This window comes from Oculina patagonica, chromosome 5 (genome assembly GCF_052425735.1).
Source record: "Oculina patagonica isolate OP01 chromosome 5, crgOcupat, whole genome shotgun sequence".
Taxonomy (NCBI): domain Eukaryota; kingdom Metazoa; phylum Cnidaria; class Anthozoa; order Scleractinia; family Oculinidae; genus Oculina; species Oculina patagonica.
Genome location: NC_135762.1, coordinates 5,105,364 through 5,125,804, shown reverse-complemented (window position 1 = coordinate 5,125,804; position 20,441 = coordinate 5,105,364). Strand labels below are relative to the sequence as shown.

The following is a 20,441-nucleotide window of genomic DNA, read 5'->3' as shown; positions in this document are numbered from 1 at the left end:
TCGTATTTTGGAGTGGCTACGTTTTGTGGCTTCACAAGCATTCAACTAGAAATCAGCCTTACGGGTAGAGTGGAATGAAATGCCATTTCATGTCAAATGATTTGGCGCGCCGTACAGTGAAAAAAATTTACTCAAGTATTAGCAAATTCAGCACTGAAAAGTCGGCCCAATCTAATTACTCCAAGAAAAAAATGGTATACAGAAACGGACCTAAACGGGTTTTGTGTGAAAGAGCGAACAATTTATCGCTTGTGATGAATGAATTTGTGTATGTTTTCATCTTTTCTCAAAGTTTCAAGGCCCGTGAAACCACCGGCCACTTTTAAACGATCAACATTTCCATCCATCATTCTCGGCAGTTAAATTCGCTTAAGCAAAAAGCTGAATGAAAATGTTTGAGTTAAAGAATTCTTCACAAGATGTGTATATTGCAAAAAAGAAGCTTTGATGGTTTAGCATTTCATCCATCATGAAGTGCACATTGTATAAAAATGTTTGATCATTGAGAAAGCCGAAAGACGTAAGATTCCTCCTTAACTTCAGCTGTTTTAATGATCTGTTTTCAGAGCCCATATTCAGCCGGATAATTTGTGAACAATTCAACTTTGGATATCATGCTTCAATAACATAACGAAATTTACCAGGCTCTTTTCACCAATTATATTTCATAAAAAAATGTTGAAATTTCTACAATAATACATTAAATTTCCTGCATTGCATTGTTATGTTCGTGTACCGGTAGCGTGCACCCATATATTCAAACATATCAGTTATTTCTCTGAAACCAAAAAAAATAAACAGCCAGATAAACATGAAACACACAAAACACCTCTTTAGGTTCGTGGCAGTCACCAATTCCTGCAAAATAATGGATTTTTTTTGCTTTGTTTAAAACCTTCGCCGCACGCCCAGTTGTGCTTGTGACGAAAACCGTTTTCTCTGTGTGCTCGCAAATTTGCTTCATGAGAAACTACTTCCCACTACCGGCGGCCCCAGCTAGAAAAGTATTATGGCCAGCCAAAACGACATCCAGCACTTTCTTTTGGCAGTCAGTCAAAACGCTAGAGGCAAACGAACAGCAACATATTTTTTAAGCTGATCTGAATCGCAGTACCGAAAAGGTCATTAATTACGAGAACCTCGGCGTCTCAAAGCACAAAATTACCTTCGAGTTAATTGACATTGGCGAAATTTTCTCCTACTATTTTATACGTACCTCATATTGTCAGGTGGAAGAAATTTCTTAACGTAATATTCGGTGATAAAATTGCTGAACTATTCCAAATAAAAGTTTTTCGAACTTTCCCGCCACTGTGGCTTCATAAATCGGGTTTTCCTGGCCTTTGGCAGCATTCTATTTCCGGAATAAAGTCATCCAACTTCCGGAATTAAAGCACACCAATCAGAACAAGCGACGCTCGCACTTCCGCTTCGATTCTGTCAATCAACTTTTCGCATTTTTCACTTCCGTGGCTCCCAACTGGCAGAGACATAGCGCGAAAGCGAGTAGTTTAAAACAACGCCAAAATATCACAGACCTTCTTAATGTTTGGGCTAAATAAACTTAAATATGTTTAGCTTAATGCTTCTTCTTCCCACAGAGTAATTTTTGTCAAATTACGAAGTAAATTTCCCCTTGAACTTATGCGAAATTCGGAACGCTATCATTTCAGTTTCATCCCTTGTCATTTTTTTAGAGCTCCGAGCAGCGTCCGCGCGATCTCCGTAATATCGGTTCCAGACCTCGCACTAGCAGACCGCGCGCGTATTAAAAATTCAAAATGGCCGCCACAAAACACGCGCGCGATAAAGGTAGGTTAATCTTTTATTCATATTCTTAACGGATGTGAGGGCTCCCTGTGACAGGGTGTATATCCGAGGGGATTTGGTGTATCGGCAGTATTGCCTACTACCGGCACTCCAACACATTAAAAATAATTATTTATATCATATTTAAACGGGTGCCACGCGGTCCTATCTATATCTCTATCAATAAGTACAATATATCGCGTGCTTTATTCACAATATCGCGTGACTTTCTGTCACGATTTCGCGTGACTTGCGAGAATGGCCAAATGGTTCAACTGTTGTGATGGAAAATGCTCGTATTGTTCTGATGTTGCCACTGCCATCATTGCTGGTGCAGCAATTGTTAAAATACTGGAGTCAATTTATATATAGTAGATGCCTTCTCCATGCACGCAAAGTTGTTTGCTAATGTGGCAAAATGACATCAGCAAAGATCGCCCTTCAGGATATAACCACATAGACTCCAAGAAAAGTCATTTTACTGACATCCCTATTGGGTGAAAGGGAGGTCGACCTAACCTGAGATCATGCCCTACCTTCCTACTATCACTCCGGGTAATAATGTCAGATCATATGGTCAAAAACCGGATTGTGTTTTTTTCTCTGATTGGTCAATAAACAATATACTTGTTAATTGGTGTTTTAGAAGCTGGTGGCTATGGCACAGATGTAGTGTGTTTATTGCGAGGACTACTTTCATTCTACGTTATCTGAAGCCCTGACGAATTGTTTTATTCTCTGAAGGTAGTGCAGATAAGTTATTAACCTTGCGTACCTTGTTTACGTCAAGATGGTTGGCAACTCTTCCAACGAGTTTCGGTAAAAGTTTAATTTATCATGATTAAACACTGATTCTAGAGGTGTTGGAATGTTTAGAAAATAAAGCGACAGGATGCCTTTATTATTCTTATCATCATCATCATCATCATCATCATTTTTTCGACGTTTTTGCTTGTTTACAAGCTAAAAACGTAGAATAGGGGTTATGTGGACAAAATTTGGAACCACATATTTGTAAACTCTCAAGGGACTTTTTTAATTTCTCAAGGGATTACTTTCCGCTGTGGGTGATCACTTGCGATCTCGTGGAAAAAACGTGACTTGCCACATTTACAAACGTTATATAACAATTTTAAAAGTGACATATCAGAGTGAATTCGTGTAACCCGTTTTTTATATGTTAATGAGTCGTATAATACTCTAATGTTTGTGTACAATAAAACAATACACGAGTGGTCAGAAAACCTCAAAGAAATCACTTTAATAGTTATACAGAAAATAAGTATAAACAGGACGTGTCTTTCTTTAAGCACTTCAAGAACATGTTCAACCTAAATCGAAAATTAGCGGCTGGTTCAAATCACGCAGGATTTAGTCATTTCACATTGTTGTTTTTCAGAAGATGGGAAAGAAATTTGCCAAGAGTAATAGAACACATGCACAGCTATTTTCCTGCTCATTAAACCTTTTGTTTGCTAAACAAAAGTTGTTTGTCATCGTAATTTGCTAAAGCTCTCCATTGGATTGCTCGCGCAGAATTGTGTTACAGTCAAGTTTAATTTGTTTTTCTTTACGGGATGTTGAATATAAAATGTTTGTCTAAAATCGCAAGACAATTCAAGGCATGATAAATTTTAAGCCCCGTTATCTGTTTTGGTTTTTACATATTGGTAAATGTTTGAATTTTAACCTGACTTCCACATGCAAATAATTACGATTTGTCCGCAATTTTCTGTTTTCCTGTACAGCTCATTTAAATATTACACGGCGCATTTGCATATAAAAAACGGGTTACACGAATTCACTCTATCAGCTTTCTTATCTCAATTATAAGTATTAATTGTATTTTCATTTTTTGCATTTTTTAGGATTTTTAAAATTATTAAATGTATTTCCATGGTGAACCTGGAAACTAGCTTTTAGCTAAGTGTTCTAACCATGTAAAATAAAGTTATCTATCTATCTATCTATCTATCTATCTATCTATCTATCTATCTATCTATCTATCTATCTATCTATCTATCTATCTATCTATCTATCTATCTATCTATCTATCTATCTATCTATCTATCTATCTATCTAACGCACGTGTGTCTGAAAGGCGATTTATAAAAAGCCGGTCGCACAAACAATGGATTGCGTAACTAAAACACGAATAAATAATTACTAGCACTTACATCGTTTAAAAATTACAAACGTCAAAAATAAACCATACCAAAAAACTTGCTCTTTTCAAAGATATTATTTAAGTTAAAACAAATGCAAGAGATGGGGGCTTCTTTTAGCTTAGGAGCGGTTAAAAATTAGGCCAAATTTGGTCGCTACATGCTTGCCATTCTATTTCGTCATCAGCCTAGGTCGCTAGGGACGAGACCTCGCGTTGACAGCAATGTCGCATGAATCCGCTTTACAACATGCGATCGTATCTACGCAGTTCGAGTGGAATTTCAGTCAAAGACAGCAAAATTCTTTCGTATTTCATCTTCAAATATAATTCGAAAGCATTCACTGTATATATGGCTTTTGTTTAATCCTGGGTCTTGATATCCGACCCTCGCAGAGCCTAGACATGCGCAATGTTTTCTCCGACAGTAGTCGGAAATATCCGTATTTTTTTCGTGCTTTTTCGTGGAGCAATCACAGGCGGCCCAGGCTCTCTCGTTAATTATTTGCAACGGTCGTTGTCGGTTCGACTCAAGCGATCGAAAAATATGCTTCATAAATTGACGAATTTGAGATCTTTCGTTCCTAAATTACAATGCTGTAAGCCATATAAATAAAGATCACTTACCTATTGTTGATTGTCTGCTTTTGTGTGATTTTGAGGGGTTTTGGGACGTTTATTCCCCACTTGCCGCTGACGCCCCCTACTAATAGTAGCAGCATAGCAGCATATTCCCTGTGTTGCTTCAGTGTAAGAAGGGGAGGCTGTTCACTCGCTGTCATTGTTTCAGGGTTGTATGGCGGATGATTGGTCGTGTGCTGTTGCTGTTCATGCTGTGCTGGGGGGTAGTGTGGGTAGCCTTGTTGGAATAAACGGTAACAGTAACGGTAACGGTGGAACCTGTCCCGGGTGTGGAACCTGTCCCGGGTGGGGTGGGCTGCTCTGTATTGCACGTGTGGTGGTGACAGTGGTTTCTGTTGGTCTGTGTCCTTCTATTACTCTGCCGTGACGAAGTGCTCTCCGCCGACGACGAGCGCAGATATACGTGATGACCATGATAACAAACATGAGTATGATTGAGCCAACTACTGATCCAACAAGTACGCCGATAGAAACAGAACATTTATCTTTCGAGCATTTTTCGTCACAACAGTATAACCAAGTTCCGCAACCGTAATCAGACGAACAGTGACTACCGACACAACGTGATCCGTAGACGCATGTATTGCTACAACAACTCTGCCCGATAGAACAATGGCCAGCATACCTACAGGACTGACCGACACAACTTGATCCGTTAACACATCCACTATATTTGCAACAAATCTCCCCGCTTGAACAATCGGAATCATACGAACAGGGGTGACCCTGTTCGGCGGAATGGCGGAACGGCACAGCGGAATGGCGGAATGGCGGAATATCCTAAAACGAGGAATGACGGAATATCCTAAAGCGCGGAATGGCGGAATATTCTAAAACGAGGAATGACGGAATATCCTAAAGCGCGGAATGGCGGAATATCCTAAAACGAGGAATGACGGAATATCCTAAAACGAGGAATTGCGAAACAGTAAAGAAAGGAAAATTTAAACTACGCTTTGATTTTTAGGTACTTTATTTCTTTCGATGACACTAGAACGATTTACGCTAAACACGGACTAATAACTAATACAAGATAATCTTTGGTTAAATCGAGGCGTCAACATATGTAAACAACAACAACAACAAATTGTAAAATGTAGGTGTTAACAAATAAATTTGAAGTTGCCCAAAAAATAACCTCTTCGAACACAACTGCAGGCAATGCAAAAGAATTGTTGTGCGGTATTGGGGGTAATCGGGTGTGATTGACTTTTTGGGTTTATTTATTTTGTTTTTCTTTTATCTATATCAGAGTAGTAGAGCAGACATCAGACTGGAAAAAGAGTGTTTTCTACAGCGCTTAATTGTTCTAGAAAAAAATTAAACTTCACACTGAAAGTTAACCTTCCTGTTTTTCTGTGAATGTGAACATGTACAAATATAATCCTTGATCAAAAACGTATCATAGTAATGTTTTTTTCTCTTTATGAAATCGGCGCTCTTCGGTGAACTATTATCAGAGCCATTACCGTAGGGCAATTGTTCCCTTTTTGAATCCTTTCTCAAGAATCGGACGAATCACGAATTCTTGAAATGCAGATTAAGAGTTGGAGTCCACCTAAAGTGCAGATTCTTTGGTTTGATAAGCCATTTTAAGGGTTTTCAGGTTCAAAAAAACGGATTTGGATTTTCGCAGACGCAAGAAGGGGCCTGCACGTGTGCGTGTACTATTTTGCGGTTTGCGGTTTTACAAAGTGTGGGAGTACTGTTTTACTTTCATCATTTTCTGGCGGCCATTTACGTTCGCGGCCTGTATTTACGTTCGCAGATGGTGGGCAACCGTCAGTGTAATGGTAAGGGTCGGCTGTTTTACCTTCATCATTTATAGCACATTAATTATACATAACAGCAGCCGTGTGTTACTCCTGGTTTCAATGTGATCTCTGCGATCGCCTGATCGTCACAATTTGTTAAATATCACTATTTTCGCGAAGTCTTAGCGATAGCCCTGACAACGATCATACGAATATCTAATCTTTAAGCTCTTTTGATAGCGTTTGACTAAAACTTACTTTTGACCGACAATAATTTGAAAAAATTGGCCAGGAATACAAGAGCCGCATGTTATAAGTCATCAGTATATTCGAGTAAATATAATTGTGTTAGCTGCTGTATACAAAAATAACCATCGTTGGACTAAGTAATGACATTGACAACTTTTATTTTCTCCCAAAGTACTTGTTGCGCAGTGAATAAAATATTAATAATAAGAAGGCCATTATTATGCCATGAATGTACGAATTTCAATACTTCGAGGTCATTTCTCGGTTTTGGGCCTTACAAAGGGTATCAATTTTCGCTCTCTTTTTCCTTAAATAGGGTAGGGGTACTAGCGTCATCGAAAGAAATAAAGTACCTAAACTGAATCAAAGCGTAGTTTAAATTTTCCTTTCTTTACTGTTTCGCAATTCCGCGTTTTAGGATATTCCGTCATTCCGCGTTTTAGGATATTCCGTCATTCCGCGTTTTAGGATATTCCGTCATTCCTCTTTTTAGGATATTCCGCCATTCCGCCATTCCGCCATGCCGTTCCGCTATTCCACTAGCCTGCGTGGTTCTCTCTCTTCCCAACTCCCCCACCCTCCCCTTTCGACGCCTGCTACGCAGGCTACTATTCCACCATTCCACCGAATAGGGTCACCCTAAGAACAGTGACGACCGGCACAATTTGAACTGGAAACACATTTACTATTGCAACAACTCCCCCCGCTTGAACAATCGGAATCATACGAACAGTGACAACCGACACAACTTGATGCGTAAACACATTTACTATTGCAACAACTCTCCCTGGTGGAACAATCGTCATCAGACGAACAGTGACGACCGACAAAATCGGAATCATACAAACAGTACTGACCGACACAACTTGAACCGTTAACGCATCTACCTTTACAACAACTTTGCCCGGTAGAACAATCGACAGCATTTCGAACAGCATCCCTACAGGACTGACCGACACAACTTGATCCGTTAACATATCCACTATATTTACAACAACTCTCCCCGCTGGAACAACCCGAATCAGACGAACAAGAAAGACCGACACAACTTGAACCGTCAACACATCTGTAGTTGCAGCAGACTTGATTCACACCGCAGTCACTCTTGAAAGTGCAGCCATCTCTGACAGAAACTAACGAGAAAGCAATCAGGGCAACCAGTACCGCGTATCTGAAGAGAATTGCGAAAGATAACTCTGCCATATTTAACTTTTTATCGACGGCTTCCGTAATGTGGTTAACTTCGAACGTCGCAAGTAAAGATCGATCACGAGTTAATTGTTGCAGCTGAGACGTTGTCACAATTTTTATTATTTCCTTGTTATTGCTGAGACGTTGTTTTTACCGAATGGTAATGAGGTTATGATATTGGCCTCAAATTCCTTCATTGGATCACTCACTCAATTCTGATATCAAACCGCAATTAATTCATGCATTTAACGGTAAACGTGCTGACAAAAAGGTTCTTTAAAACGCCATTCAGCACATGTCAATCAATAACAAAAAAATTAGGGGGTGGTTGGCCGCTGGTTAAATAAATAAGTCAGGTGTTCTTTTGTTTTTACTGTCCGTTTAAAAATAAGAACGCCTGATCACGGATTAAGGGTGATCAAACATTGTCATAATCTGAAATTTCCCTCTGTTGCTACTCACTGATGATATTGAGTCCAAGCAGCATATATTCCTTGTGTTGCTTCAGTGTAAGAAGGGGGAGGCTGTTCACTCGCTGTCTCTGTTCCAGAGCTGTATGGTGGAGGATTAGTCGTGTCCTGTTGCTGTTCATACTGTGCTGGGGGATAGTGTGGGCAGCCCGGTTGGTAGCTAACGGGCGGTGGAACCTGTCCCGGGTGGGGTGGGTTGCTCTGAATATCACCAGTTGTGGTGAGAGTAGTTGCTATTGCTCTCTGTCTTGCTATTACTCTGCCGTGATCAAGTGTTCTCTGCCGACGGCGAGCGCAGATATACGTGATGATCATGGTGATGAAAATGAGTGAGATTGAGCCGACTAGTGATCCAACAAGTACCCTAGTAAGATCATAACAATTATCTCTCGAGCATTTTTCGTCACAACAGTTTAACCAAGTTCCGCAATCAGAGTCGGTGGAACAAGAAGACCCCAAGCAATCGGAGCCATATTTGCATTTGTTGGTACAACAACTCTCCCCAAAGTAACTTTCCGAGCTGGAACAATCGGAATCAGACGAACAGTGACGACCGACACAACTTGAATTGGAAACACATAAACGGCTACAACAACTCTCCCCGCTAGAACAATCATGACTATACGTACAGGACAGACCGACACAACCTGAACCGAAAACACATCTACTATTACAACAACTCTCCCCTCTGGAACAACGAGATTTAGGCAAACAAGACCGACCGACACAAGTTGAACCTTCAACACATTCTCTGCTACAACAACTCTCCCCGCTAGAACAATTTGAATCATACGTACAGGACTGACCGATACAACTTGAACCGTAAACACATTTACTATTGCAACAACTCTTCCCTCTGGAACAACGGGAATCAGACAAACAAGACTTACCCACACAACTTGATCCGTAAACGCATATACCGTTACAACAACTCTCCCCGCTAGAACAATCGGAATGATATGTACAGTTCTCACCGACACAACTTGAGCCGTTAACGCATTTACTATTACAACAACTCTCCCCTCTGGAACAACGGGAATGAGACAAACAAGACTGACCCACACAACTTGAACCGTAAACACATGTGTAGTCACAACAACTCTCCCCGCTAGAACAACTGGAATCAGACGAACAGAAGTGACCGACACAGCTTGAACCGTTAACACATGTGTAGTCACAACAACTCTCGCCGATGAAGCAAGCGGAATCAGACGAACAAGACCAACCGACACAACTTGATCCATGAACACGTCTGTAGTTGCAGCAGACTTCATCCGCTTTGCATTCACTCTTGGAATTACACCCATCGCTGACAGCAAGCAACGACAAAGCAATCAGGGCAACCAGCAGGGGCGTATCTAGCCTATAGGCTCGTAGGCCCGGGCCTACAGATTTTTTAGCCCACTCGTATTTTTAAAATGTGCTAACAAGAGAGTAATTGTGGCTGAAGCACTTTCAAGATGATAGAAAGCAATATGCATTATAAATATTGCAACTACCCTTTCTCGATTGATCAAGTCTCTAGTAAGTCGAAATTCTTGGCTGCGTGACACTTGCTTTAAAGCATAAAAAGGTAAAAAATAAAGTTCTCGTATTCGAGTTTGAGGTGCCAATTTTACAAAATAGCGTTCCAAACGTTTCGAGCTTTTTTTTTTAATAGTACGACGTCTTAGTTCACACCACCGACAGTAGCCAGTCTGGTCTTAACGTGGGAACTTTTCCATGCACGCACGCTCGCTGCCGCAACCTGTGATCAAATTCTCTTGACCCCGCCCTGCAGGATCCCAAATGCTTTATCAAGGATACTTTCACCTGCGAAACAACTGGCTCAGTGTATGGCATCTCTTGTCGCCGTTCTACGATCTGCATCGCCAAAACTAGCCGCACGCTACAGCAACGTTTCGTTGAGCGCCTCTGCAGCTTCGAGGAAAATCCGCCTGGCTTTCCTGTCGCATAGCATTTCAATACAAATGGCCACACTATTCAAGATGTACAAGTCCGTAGCATCATGTTTTGCGATGGGAACAAACAACGAAAACGTCAGGAAAAGCGACTCATCTTCAATCTGTGAACATGTCAGCCGCGCTGACTGAAAGTAAGTCGCAGCTTGCATTGGAACTTTAAATCTTTTTTCGTGGCCTTAGCAAATTTCTCAACGAAACAGCAACTTGACTTCCACTGATAGCTACTGATAAAGGGCAAAGCTCGAAACGTCTGGAAGGATATATTTTTAAATTGGCACTTTATACTCGAACTCGAGAACTTTATTTTACAAAGACCGGATAGGTATGTGTCGTTAAAGACAAGTGCGTTTATATATTTAACAATGAGTGAAAATTGCCGGACCATTCACGGCAATGAAATGCCAAAATTTAGGTGCTGCCGGATCGCACTTTTTAGGGCCTTTATCTGGAGCATAACCCCGAACCCCCCCACCCCCTCCCTCTAGAAGCGGCCAGGCCTACAACTCTTCAGAAAGCTGGCTACGCCCCTGACCAGTGCCGCGTATTTGAAGAGAATTGCAAAAGAAAATGCTGCCATATTTAACTGTTTATCCGGAAGGCTTTCTTCCTTTCATAATGTGGTTAACTTCGAATGTCGCAAGTACAGTTCGATATGACGAGTTTTCGCTGAGACGTCATAATAATTACCATATTGTTATTGCTGAGACGTTGTCGCGTGCTGTTTTTCACGATCTGAATCGCGTGACTTTTTTCACGATGTCGCGTGACTGACGACTAATTAAAATTTGGTTGTTTCTCATTTGTGCTCGCAAACTATTTTAAATATGTTTTTGACAAACAGCCACACTTAAAGTATACGGCAGAAAGATTTTCATCCACCTAGATTTAACACTGTTACGTATGGAAAACGTTCAATTAGATATCTACTAGGCCCAGGACTTTGGGGCAAGTCATCAAATAAAGAACGATCGGCCGTCGGTCTCAAGCAGTTCAAGACCCAGAGCAGGCTGGATTAAGTAACATTTTAGATGGATGTAGTAGCTGCTGTCTTTGCTATTCCATAATTTCAATTTTTTCTTCAAAAATAGCTCTTAGTCAGCGTGATGGGCCTGTAATCAGTGAAGTATGTGTGTTTGTCACACCAATCAGATTTCAGGTACTATCGGAACCAATCAAATTGTAGGTTATAAAGGGGAAGCAATCTGACACAGTTGTATAGTGAGCGATTTCGTTCGAAATTTTTAGATTAGAAGAAGGCGGAATCGGTGAGTTGTGAATTAACCCTGGATTAAAAACGTTTTTCGTAACGCTCGCCTAGGCCTGCTTACAATGCACACGCCGTGAGCAAAAGACCCAACACCAACTTGTTATTCGTCTAATTCGAGCGTACGTTTGGAGAGGCTAGCTTTCCTGGCCGTAGTAAAAATTACATATAACATTTGCACAAAGCAGATTTGAAGAATAATGTTGTCATTACTTTTGCCGCCCGCTTTGCGAACTTCGTTGGGAAATGGGAAAATTTGTTACGAAGTTGCCAAATAGGTTGCGAGTTTGCCGACTCAAATTGTGAAACTTCCGCCCGAATTTATTAACTCCTTCTGTAATTATGTTATCAAAGGGCTTTGCTACGCTAAACTGTCGGAAACAAATGTTATAAAAATAAAAGACTTTTATGTTCAGCGAGCCGTAAACATGTTGTCTCGAACAAATTAGGGCCTGTTTACAAGCAGGTAGGGTAACCCTAGGTGCTAGGGTTACCCTAGCAAGAGGGTTAGAAGATAGCCCGGGTTTACAAGCAAAATTCGCAGGTAGGGTAACCCTACTACCCCGGGTCAACTTACACCGGTTACGCTTCAGTTAACCTTGTAAAATTTTGTCGTAAGAAGCTGTTATTCGAAAATAATTCCGTTCCAGTGCACAAATACGACAAATTGTGAATAAATACGATGTTTCTTGGTCACAATTCGCTGTTTTTGTCGGTATTTTTAAACATATTTAGCTTTTTGGAGCCAAAATAAAGTTGTCCCGGGTAGGCGAGTTATCCCTAGCAGAGCGTTTTCAAGGCGCTAGGGTTACCCTAGCAGCTAGGGTAACCCTTACCCTAGCTGCTAGGGTAACCCTAGCGCCTTGTAAACACGTCGATGAAAAAAAGAAGAAATGTGGGAGCGCTAGGGTAACCCTAGGTGCTAGGGTAACCCTATGTGCTAGGGTTACCCGCCTGCTTGTAAACAGGCCCTATTAGGGCCTATTTACATGGAAGGCGGGTGCCCCGGCTAACCGAGTTACCCGGCTAACCGAGCTACCCTGGGCGAGCCAACTTTTCATACGTTTCTTTAGAGAACGCATCGAAGCGTTTACATGCAAGACGGGAAACCCGCCTTGCCGGGGCACTCGGTCTGCTTGCCCGGGGCACCCTTCTAGGCGGGATAGCTTTTTGCCATGTAAACGGTTATGCCCGGGCTATCCCGGCTTGCCGGGATGTCTTCGCGCGTGTTCTTAAATTAAATTTGAAGTTAATGGCTTAAAATGCATAAATTCTGGACCCAAACAGTGCTATTTGACCAAAATTAGATCAAATTAGTTTTCTCTGTAGGCTGGGAAATTTTTCTTTGAGCAACAGCTAATTAATTCGAAATTTTCGTAGGAATGATTATCCTAATTCACGAAACAACAAATTTAATTTCAATTTGGCGGCCAAAGACTGTTAAATTTCGATTGAATTCCCCCATAAATGGACGTACTAAAGTTCTAAGATCTTCCACATCAAAATAAAGAGTTTCCCTAATGGTCGCGGGTCGCGGGTCGCGGGTTTTAAATAAGTCGCGGGTTTTGAAAAAAGTCGCGTGTGTTTAAAAAGTTGCGAGTTTTCGATAGAAACCATTTATTTCTCAGTAAAATTCATTCAAACAAATTTAAACTCGTTTTCTTGGAAACTACGTTACAAAGTAGCCAATTACTTTGCGGATTAAACAATCAAATTACGAACTTCGGAACAAACTCCCCAACTTTGGTCCGGCTGAACTTCCCAAGTTTGCAAGTTGAGGAGGAACAAGACATGTTGCTCGAAAGTCATGGTCATGTCAGAAATTCAGGTGAAGAAAACATGGCAGCAGCGGTAATGTTCCAGCGATTCCAGTGGCTAGAGTTACAAAATATTTGGTTGAAGTTGAAGAGCCTGACGTCGTTTCGCATGAGCGATCTGCCGATAAATAAATTTTACGTCGGCTGAAATTTGGTCAAATTTAACTTTTTATATACAGCAAATACATCTTTAAAATTTTTGTGAGGCTTTAACTTCAATGTCTGCGTTTGTAAACCGAATGAAACTGGACGGCTTTACCGATCTTCACGTGGAATTAATTTTATACAAATGCGAAAGAGCCAGACAAATTTGAATTAAAAGTCGCGACACGTTTACGGCTCAATTCTATTTTTATGGTACGTGTTTTCTTCCGATGGTTTAGCGAAGCAAAACCATTTCTGTCAACATAACTACAGAAGGGTTTTTAAAATTTGCGCCAGTTAAAAACATTTTAAAGAGTTTTTGCCACAGAATACTAGTAAAATATATTTATCAACCGTACGCGTTCAATCATGAATACTTTGGTTCAACCTTTTGATCGCTCGCGCGCAACGTTGTTTTCAAACTTAAAAGCTTGATTGCAAATCATGCAATGTTTGATACCCAATTTGAACATGTTTTTTTTCAGGACGTTATGCAACGGACGGCATATGTAATCCTTATACTTGCTGTGGGTCAGAACGTTGATACCGACGCCGTGCTTGTTCAAACAACTATTTTGAAACTCGAGCAGCTAGAATCGCTGAAATATTTCTGCCACCACTTTGTAACGTTTCTCGTTCCTCCTCAACTTGCAAACTTGGGAAGTTCAGAAGTTCAGTCGGCAAAGTTTGGGAAGTTTGTTCCGAAGTTCGCAATTTGATTGTCTAACTCGCAACGTTACTTCGTAACGTAGTTCCTAAGAAAACGCGATCATTTTAAAACCGGCGTCTTTGCAACCGGTTTAAATTTGTTTGAATGAATTCTACTGAGAAATAAATGCATTGTATTGAAAACTCGCAACTTTTAAAAATACGCGACTTTTTTCAAAACCCGCGACTTTTTAAATTTCAAAACCCGCGACTTATTTAAAACCCGCGACACGCGACTTGAAACCCGCGACCCGCGACCCGCGACCATTAGGGAAACTCGTTGGAAGACGGCTAGCCTCGATTATTTAGTAAAAAGTCATATTTTTCTTCATTCATTTGGAGCTACATGCTTTTCCCACGCTGTGACACGCTTCAATGACGCTGTCTCAACTCGGGTAGAAGGGCTGTGAATTCTGCATGTAAAGGCGGGCTATGTTTCCTCCCTTCTAGCCGGGTAACTCGGTTAGCCGGGGCACCCTCCCTCCATGTAAACAGGCCCTTAGTCTTCCCTGTCGCGTCGCGTCGGCTTCGATTAAAATCAATTTTACATATGGGTAAACCATCCAGTTTCATCCGGTTTACAAACGCAGAATACTTGAAATTGAAGACAATGAAGATTATGCCTCACAGAAATCGTTAAATATGTGTTTTCATACAAAAAGTTAAAATTTGACCAAATTTCTATGCCATGATAAAATTTATTTATCGGCAAATCACTTGCGTGATCGCTGATGCGAAACGTTGTCTTGCACTTCAAGCTACTTCAACTTTCCTTGACAAGTTCTAAAATCTTCGAGTTCAGAAAAGAAATCGCCAAGACTTTCGAGCAACATGTCTTGTTACTCCTCAACCGAACAAACTTGGAAAGTTCAGTCGGGCCGAAGTTGAACTTTGTATCGAAGTTCGCAATTTGATTTGCAAACTCGCAACGTAATTGGCAACTTCATAACAAAGTTTCCAATTTTCCAACAAACTTCGCAAAGCGGGCGGCCAAAGCTAAGTAAACTGAAATCAACTGTAAAACATCTCGTTCAAACATTTAATAAACCGGCACAAGTATTAACTTTGCTGTAAAAAAAACTACGATCGATAGCAAAAACAGAATAAGAGCGTGCCATTCCGTGACAATTTGATAACTCAATTAGTTCTTGTTTGTTGAATAGAATTTACGTTGTGATTGAACGAAAATCTTTGTTGAACAGTTCTGACAGGAAACAAATACTTCAGGTGTACTGCGCTTTAAAGAACTTTTCCGAAGAGAGTGGGTTTTGATTTGATTCGTTTATTACTTCGTTTATTATAGTACTTTTCGTTTAATAAAAAAATCAGGGGGCTCGCGATTCTGGATTTAGAATTTTGATGACGTCACGTGAAAACCAAGAATTAAATGATGAAAATTTACGTATTGAATAAAACAGTTCTGATGTATCAAACTGCACGTAAAAATTATTTTGTTTGCAAGCACATTTTGTGCAAAAAAGTGACTCCGTGGGCCGCCATACACAAATAGCTCAACCCATGGCATAAACCATCCCAACAGGACTAGTGAGTGAGTGAGTGAGTGAATCACCCAGTTTCACCCCAAGCCACCCCATAAATTGAAAAAATAACTCCTGCACGCTTAGCGTGCCTATGTTTATTATCTGTTTTCGATTTCGATTTTTTATTCATTTTAGAGATAGTTCTAGTTAGGTGTCCCCTGTTAGCAGTGGGGATTCCCCATCCCCACTGCAAGATGTAATTGACGCAGAAATAAAGTCATTATCATGATGATGATGATGATGATGATGATGATGATGATGATGATGATGATGATGATGATGATGATTAGAAGAAGAGATTTTGTAAAGCATATACATGCGAAAATAATAGTTATCAGTCGACTTTTCGGCATCATCTTGACGCCATTCTCAAGACTAACGATAAAATCAAATATGCGATGTTGGTAAAAAGTTTCAAAATTTGCATAAAGCAACAAGGATTGGTCGCAGCTTGCGGATGAAAAGCATCTCTTTTATTAGGCAATCCATTTTGTTCTTACACTTTGCAAGCACGTGAAATTGATTTAACAGATCGATAGAGACGCAGGCATTGGAACATTGTGATCGTCCACGTAAATTCTTATACAATGTTTATACAAGAGGGCCTCAGTGGGGTGGTGGCATTTACGGTTAACAGTTTAAAATATTTTGGCTTTTTTACGGCTAACGGTTAATTTCTTTCCGTAACGGTTAACAGAAGTGTTAAAAATTGATTTCCATTTTTACGCCGAACGGCTAAATTTTTGGCTATTTAACGGCTAACAATTTTAAGCTATGACTTATAACTTCACCGCCGGGTTTGGTAAGATTGGTCGCTGCAGAGGGAGATGAACGCTAATCAGCCAAAGCCGGCCTATTAATAATAAGCTATAATATGACTCCTTTCAGTATAAAACTATTCATCTCTCAGCTGCTTTATGAAAATCCAACAGTGTTCAAAAGCGATCATTCTTAAGGCTGGAGAATATTAAAAACATCATCACTATGACTTTACACTTCTTCATTCCTCACAGTTTGATTTCAGTAAAAGTTCCTGGCTAGGGAAGGATTCCTTCACTTTATCAGTGTTGCCAGTGTTGCTGTTAGAGAGGTGGTGCTGATGGAAAAGCACCATTAGAAGGGTAAGGAGCATAAGCTCCCCCTGATACTTCCTGTGTTGCTTCAGTGTAAGAAGGGGGAGGCTGTTCACTCACTGTCATTGCTTCAGGGTTGTATGGTGGAGGATTGGTCGGGTGCTGCTGTCTTTCATACTGTGCTGGGGGGTAGTGTGGGTAGCCTTGTGTTACGCTAACGGACGGTGGCACCTGTCCCTGGTGGGGTGGGTTGCTCTGTATTGTGCCTGGGATGGTGACAGTAGTTGCTGTTTCACTGGGTTCCGCTATTATTCTGCCGTGAAATGTTCGACGGCAAGCGCAGGCGATAAACAAGGAGATCATGATGATGAAAGCGATTGAGCCAATTACTGCACCGACAATGATGGCGGCGGTAGAATCAGAACAACGATCATTCGTGCATTTTCCGTCACAACAGTTTAACCCAATCCCGCAATCAGAGTCAGTGGAACAAGAAGACCCCAAGCAGTTATAACCATATTTGCATTTGTTGTTACAACAACTCTCCCCAAAGTAACACCCGGAATCAGACGAACAGTATCGACCGACACAACTCGATCCAGAAACACATATGTAGTTGCAGCAGACTTGATTCCATCCGTGGCAGTCAATCGAGAAAGTACACCCATCGCTTACAGCAAGCAACGAGAAAGCAATTAGGGCAACCAGAGCTGTGCATTTGAAGAGAATCGCGAAAGAGAATGCTGCCATATTGAACTCTTTATCGACGGCTTTCTTGCTTCCGTAATGTAGTTCACTTCGAACGTCGCAAGTAAAGATCGATCACAAGTTATTGCGGCTGAGGCGTCATAACGCGTTTTTCTCTACGAGTACAATATATCGCGTGCCCTTTTTCACGATATTTGTATTTTAAGTGAATTACGGGCAAAAATGCTGCTATTTTTAACTCTTTATCGATGGCTTCCTTCATTACGCAATGTGGTTAACTTCGAACGTCGCAATTAAAGATCCGTCTCAAGTTATTTCGGCTGCGACGTCACGTTTTTCTTTGCGGGTACCCGACTCGTCCCCAGTCGTCTTCATACAGCACGCGGCAAAGATACAGCGGAGGGAGAGACGGGTACCGAGAAAGGGAGCGCAATGGGAGATGGGTAGGGAGAGGGCGAACATCATCCCCTGCTCCCCCACCTCGCGCGCGTGCTTCTCCCTTTGCCGCGTGCTATATGAAGACGACTGGGGACGAGTCAGTGCGGGTACAATATATCGCGTGCGCGTGCCTTTGTTCACGATATCGCGTGACTGTCTGTCACGATTTCGCGTGACTTGCGAGAATGGCCAAATGGTTCAACTTTTGTGGTGGAAAATGCTCGTATCGTTTAGATTTTGCCACTGCCATCATTGCTGGTGCAGCAATTGTTAAAATACTGGAGTCAATTCATATAAAGTAGATGCCTTCTCCATGCACGCAAAGTTGTTTGCTAATGTGGCAAAATGTAAACGATGACATCAGCAAAGATCGCCCTTCAGGATATAACCACATAGACTCCAAGAAAAGTCATTGGACTGACATTCCTATTGGGTGAAGGGGAGGGGGGGGGGGGGTTGACCTAACCTGAGATCATGCCCTTTCCTACTTATCACTTCGGGTAATAATGTCAGATCATATGGTCAAAAATTGGATTCTGTTTTTTTTTTCTAATTGCTCATTAAACAATATGCTTATTAATTTGTGTGGTCAGAAGCTGGTAGCTATGGCAAAGATGAAGTGTGTTTATTGCAAGGACTACTTTTATTCTACGTCATCTGAATCCCTGACGAATTGTGTTATTCTCTGAAGGTAGTGCAGATAAGTTATTAACCTTGCGTACCTTGTTTACGTCAAGATGGTTAGCAGTTCTTCCAACGAGTTTCAGTAAATTAAAGTTTAATATATTATGTTTAAACACTGATTCCAGAGGTGTTGGAATGTTTAGAAAATAAAGCGACAGGATGCCTTTATTATTCTCACTATGATCATTATCATCGTCATCATCATCATCATCATCATCATCATCATCATCATCATCATCATTCTCATTATAATTAGTTTATTAATTAATATATGTTTACGAGCGTCATCTCATTCTGCTACCAAACACATTTTTTATTTAAGCAAGGTAAAGTTTTAATACAGGCTGACGTATTTTACGCCTCATAGACATCCGAGTTCCGAATTTGCTCCCAACTGCGAAGAGTGGTTTGACAATTGGGGCACCTCAGTTTATTTAAATTATGGGGTGGTTGGCAGCTGGTAAAATAAATAAGTCAGGTGTTCTTTTGTTTTTACTGTCCCTTTAAAAATAAGAACGCCTGCTCACAGATTAGAGGTGATCACACGTTGTCACAAACTGAAACTTCCCTCTGTTGCTACTCATTGTTGATATTGATAGTTAGTCCAAGCAGCATATACTCCATGTTGCTTCAGCGTAAGAAGGCGGGGGCTGTTCACTCACTGTCAATGTTTCAGGGCTGTATGGTGAGGATTGGTCGTGTGCTGTTGCTGTTCATGGTCGTATGCTGGGGGGTAGTGTGGGTAGCCTTATTGGAATAAACGGTAACACTAACGGTAATGGTAGAACCTGTCCCCGGTGGGGTTGGTTGCTCCTTATTGTACCTGTGGTTGTGACAGTCGTTTCTGTTGGTCTATGTCCTTCTATTACTCTGCCGTGACGAAGTGCTCTCCGCCGACGGCGACCGCAGATATACGCGATGATCATGATAACAAACATGAGTAAGATTAAGCCAACTGCTGATCCAACAAGTACGCCGGTAGAAACAGAACATTTATCTCTCGAGCATTTTTCGTCACAACAGTATAACCAAATTCCGCAAACGTCATCAGACGAACAGTAATCTCCGACACAACGTTTTCCGTAGACGCATGTATTGCTACAACAAGTCTGCCCGATAGAACAATGGCCAAGATACCTACAGAACTGACCGACACAACTTGAACCGTTAACGCATCTACCTTTACAACAACTTTGCTCGGTAGAACAATCGGCAGCATCCCTACAGTACTGACCGACACAACTCGATCCGTTAACACATCCACTATATTTACAACAAATCTCCCCGCTGGAACAACCGGAATCAGACGAACAGTCGCGACCGACACACTTGATCCAGAAACACATTCTAGTTGCAACAACTCTCCCCTCTTGAGCAACTGGAAGCATACATACAGCGTCGATCGTCACAACTCGATCCATTATAAACACATCTTAGAGGCAGCAGACTTGATTCATTTGCAGTCGACAGCATCCCTACAGAACTGACCGCGGTGACCGACACAACTTGATCCTTTAACACATCCACTATCACAACAAATCTCCCCGCTGGAACAACCGGAATCAGACGAACAGTAGCGACCGACACAACTTGATCCGTAAACACATTTGTAGTTGCAACAACTCTCCCCTCTTGAGCAACCGGAAACATGCATACAGCGTCGATCGACACAACTCGATTCATTAACACATCTGTAGTTGCAGCAGACTTGATTCACTTCGCAGTCACTCTTGGAAGTACAGCCATCGCTTACAGCAAGCAACGAGAAAGCAATCAGGACAACCAGTGCCGCGTATCTGAAGAGAATTGCGAAAGATAACA

At 41.3% G+C, this 20,441-nt stretch overlaps 2 protein-coding genes across 3 annotated transcripts; both read right to left on the bottom strand.

Moving 5' to 3' along the window:
- Nucleotides 1–8,150: 8,150 nt before the first annotated feature.
- On the bottom strand, nucleotides 8,151–20,427 carry LOC144653855 (uncharacterized). 2 transcript variants are annotated; one of them, XM_078513969.1, is made up of 3 exons: nucleotides 20,228–20,427; nucleotides 19,982–20,143; nucleotides 8,151–9,547 (listed from the first exon to the last, which is right to left on the bottom strand). In XM_078513969.1, exons 1-3 carry the CDS (start codon nucleotides 20,301–20,303, stop codon nucleotides 8,268–8,270), a joined length of 1,518 nt encoding a protein of 505 aa, XP_078370095.1. In that variant the 5' UTR covers nucleotides 20,304–20,427; the 3' UTR covers nucleotides 8,151–8,267. The 2 variants fall into 2 exon arrangements, with proteins under 2 accessions (XP_078370095.1, XP_078370094.1); XM_078513968.1 differs by having other exon boundaries at nucleotides 19,982–20,427.
- LOC144653156 (uncharacterized) lies at nucleotides 16,692–17,561 on the bottom strand. Its single transcript, XM_078513084.1, has one exon. It carries the CDS (start codon nucleotides 17,538–17,540, stop codon nucleotides 16,800–16,802), a length of 741 nt encoding a protein of 246 aa, XP_078369210.1. The 5' UTR covers nucleotides 17,541–17,561; the 3' UTR covers nucleotides 16,692–16,799.
- Nucleotides 20,428–20,441: the final 14 nt, after the last annotated feature.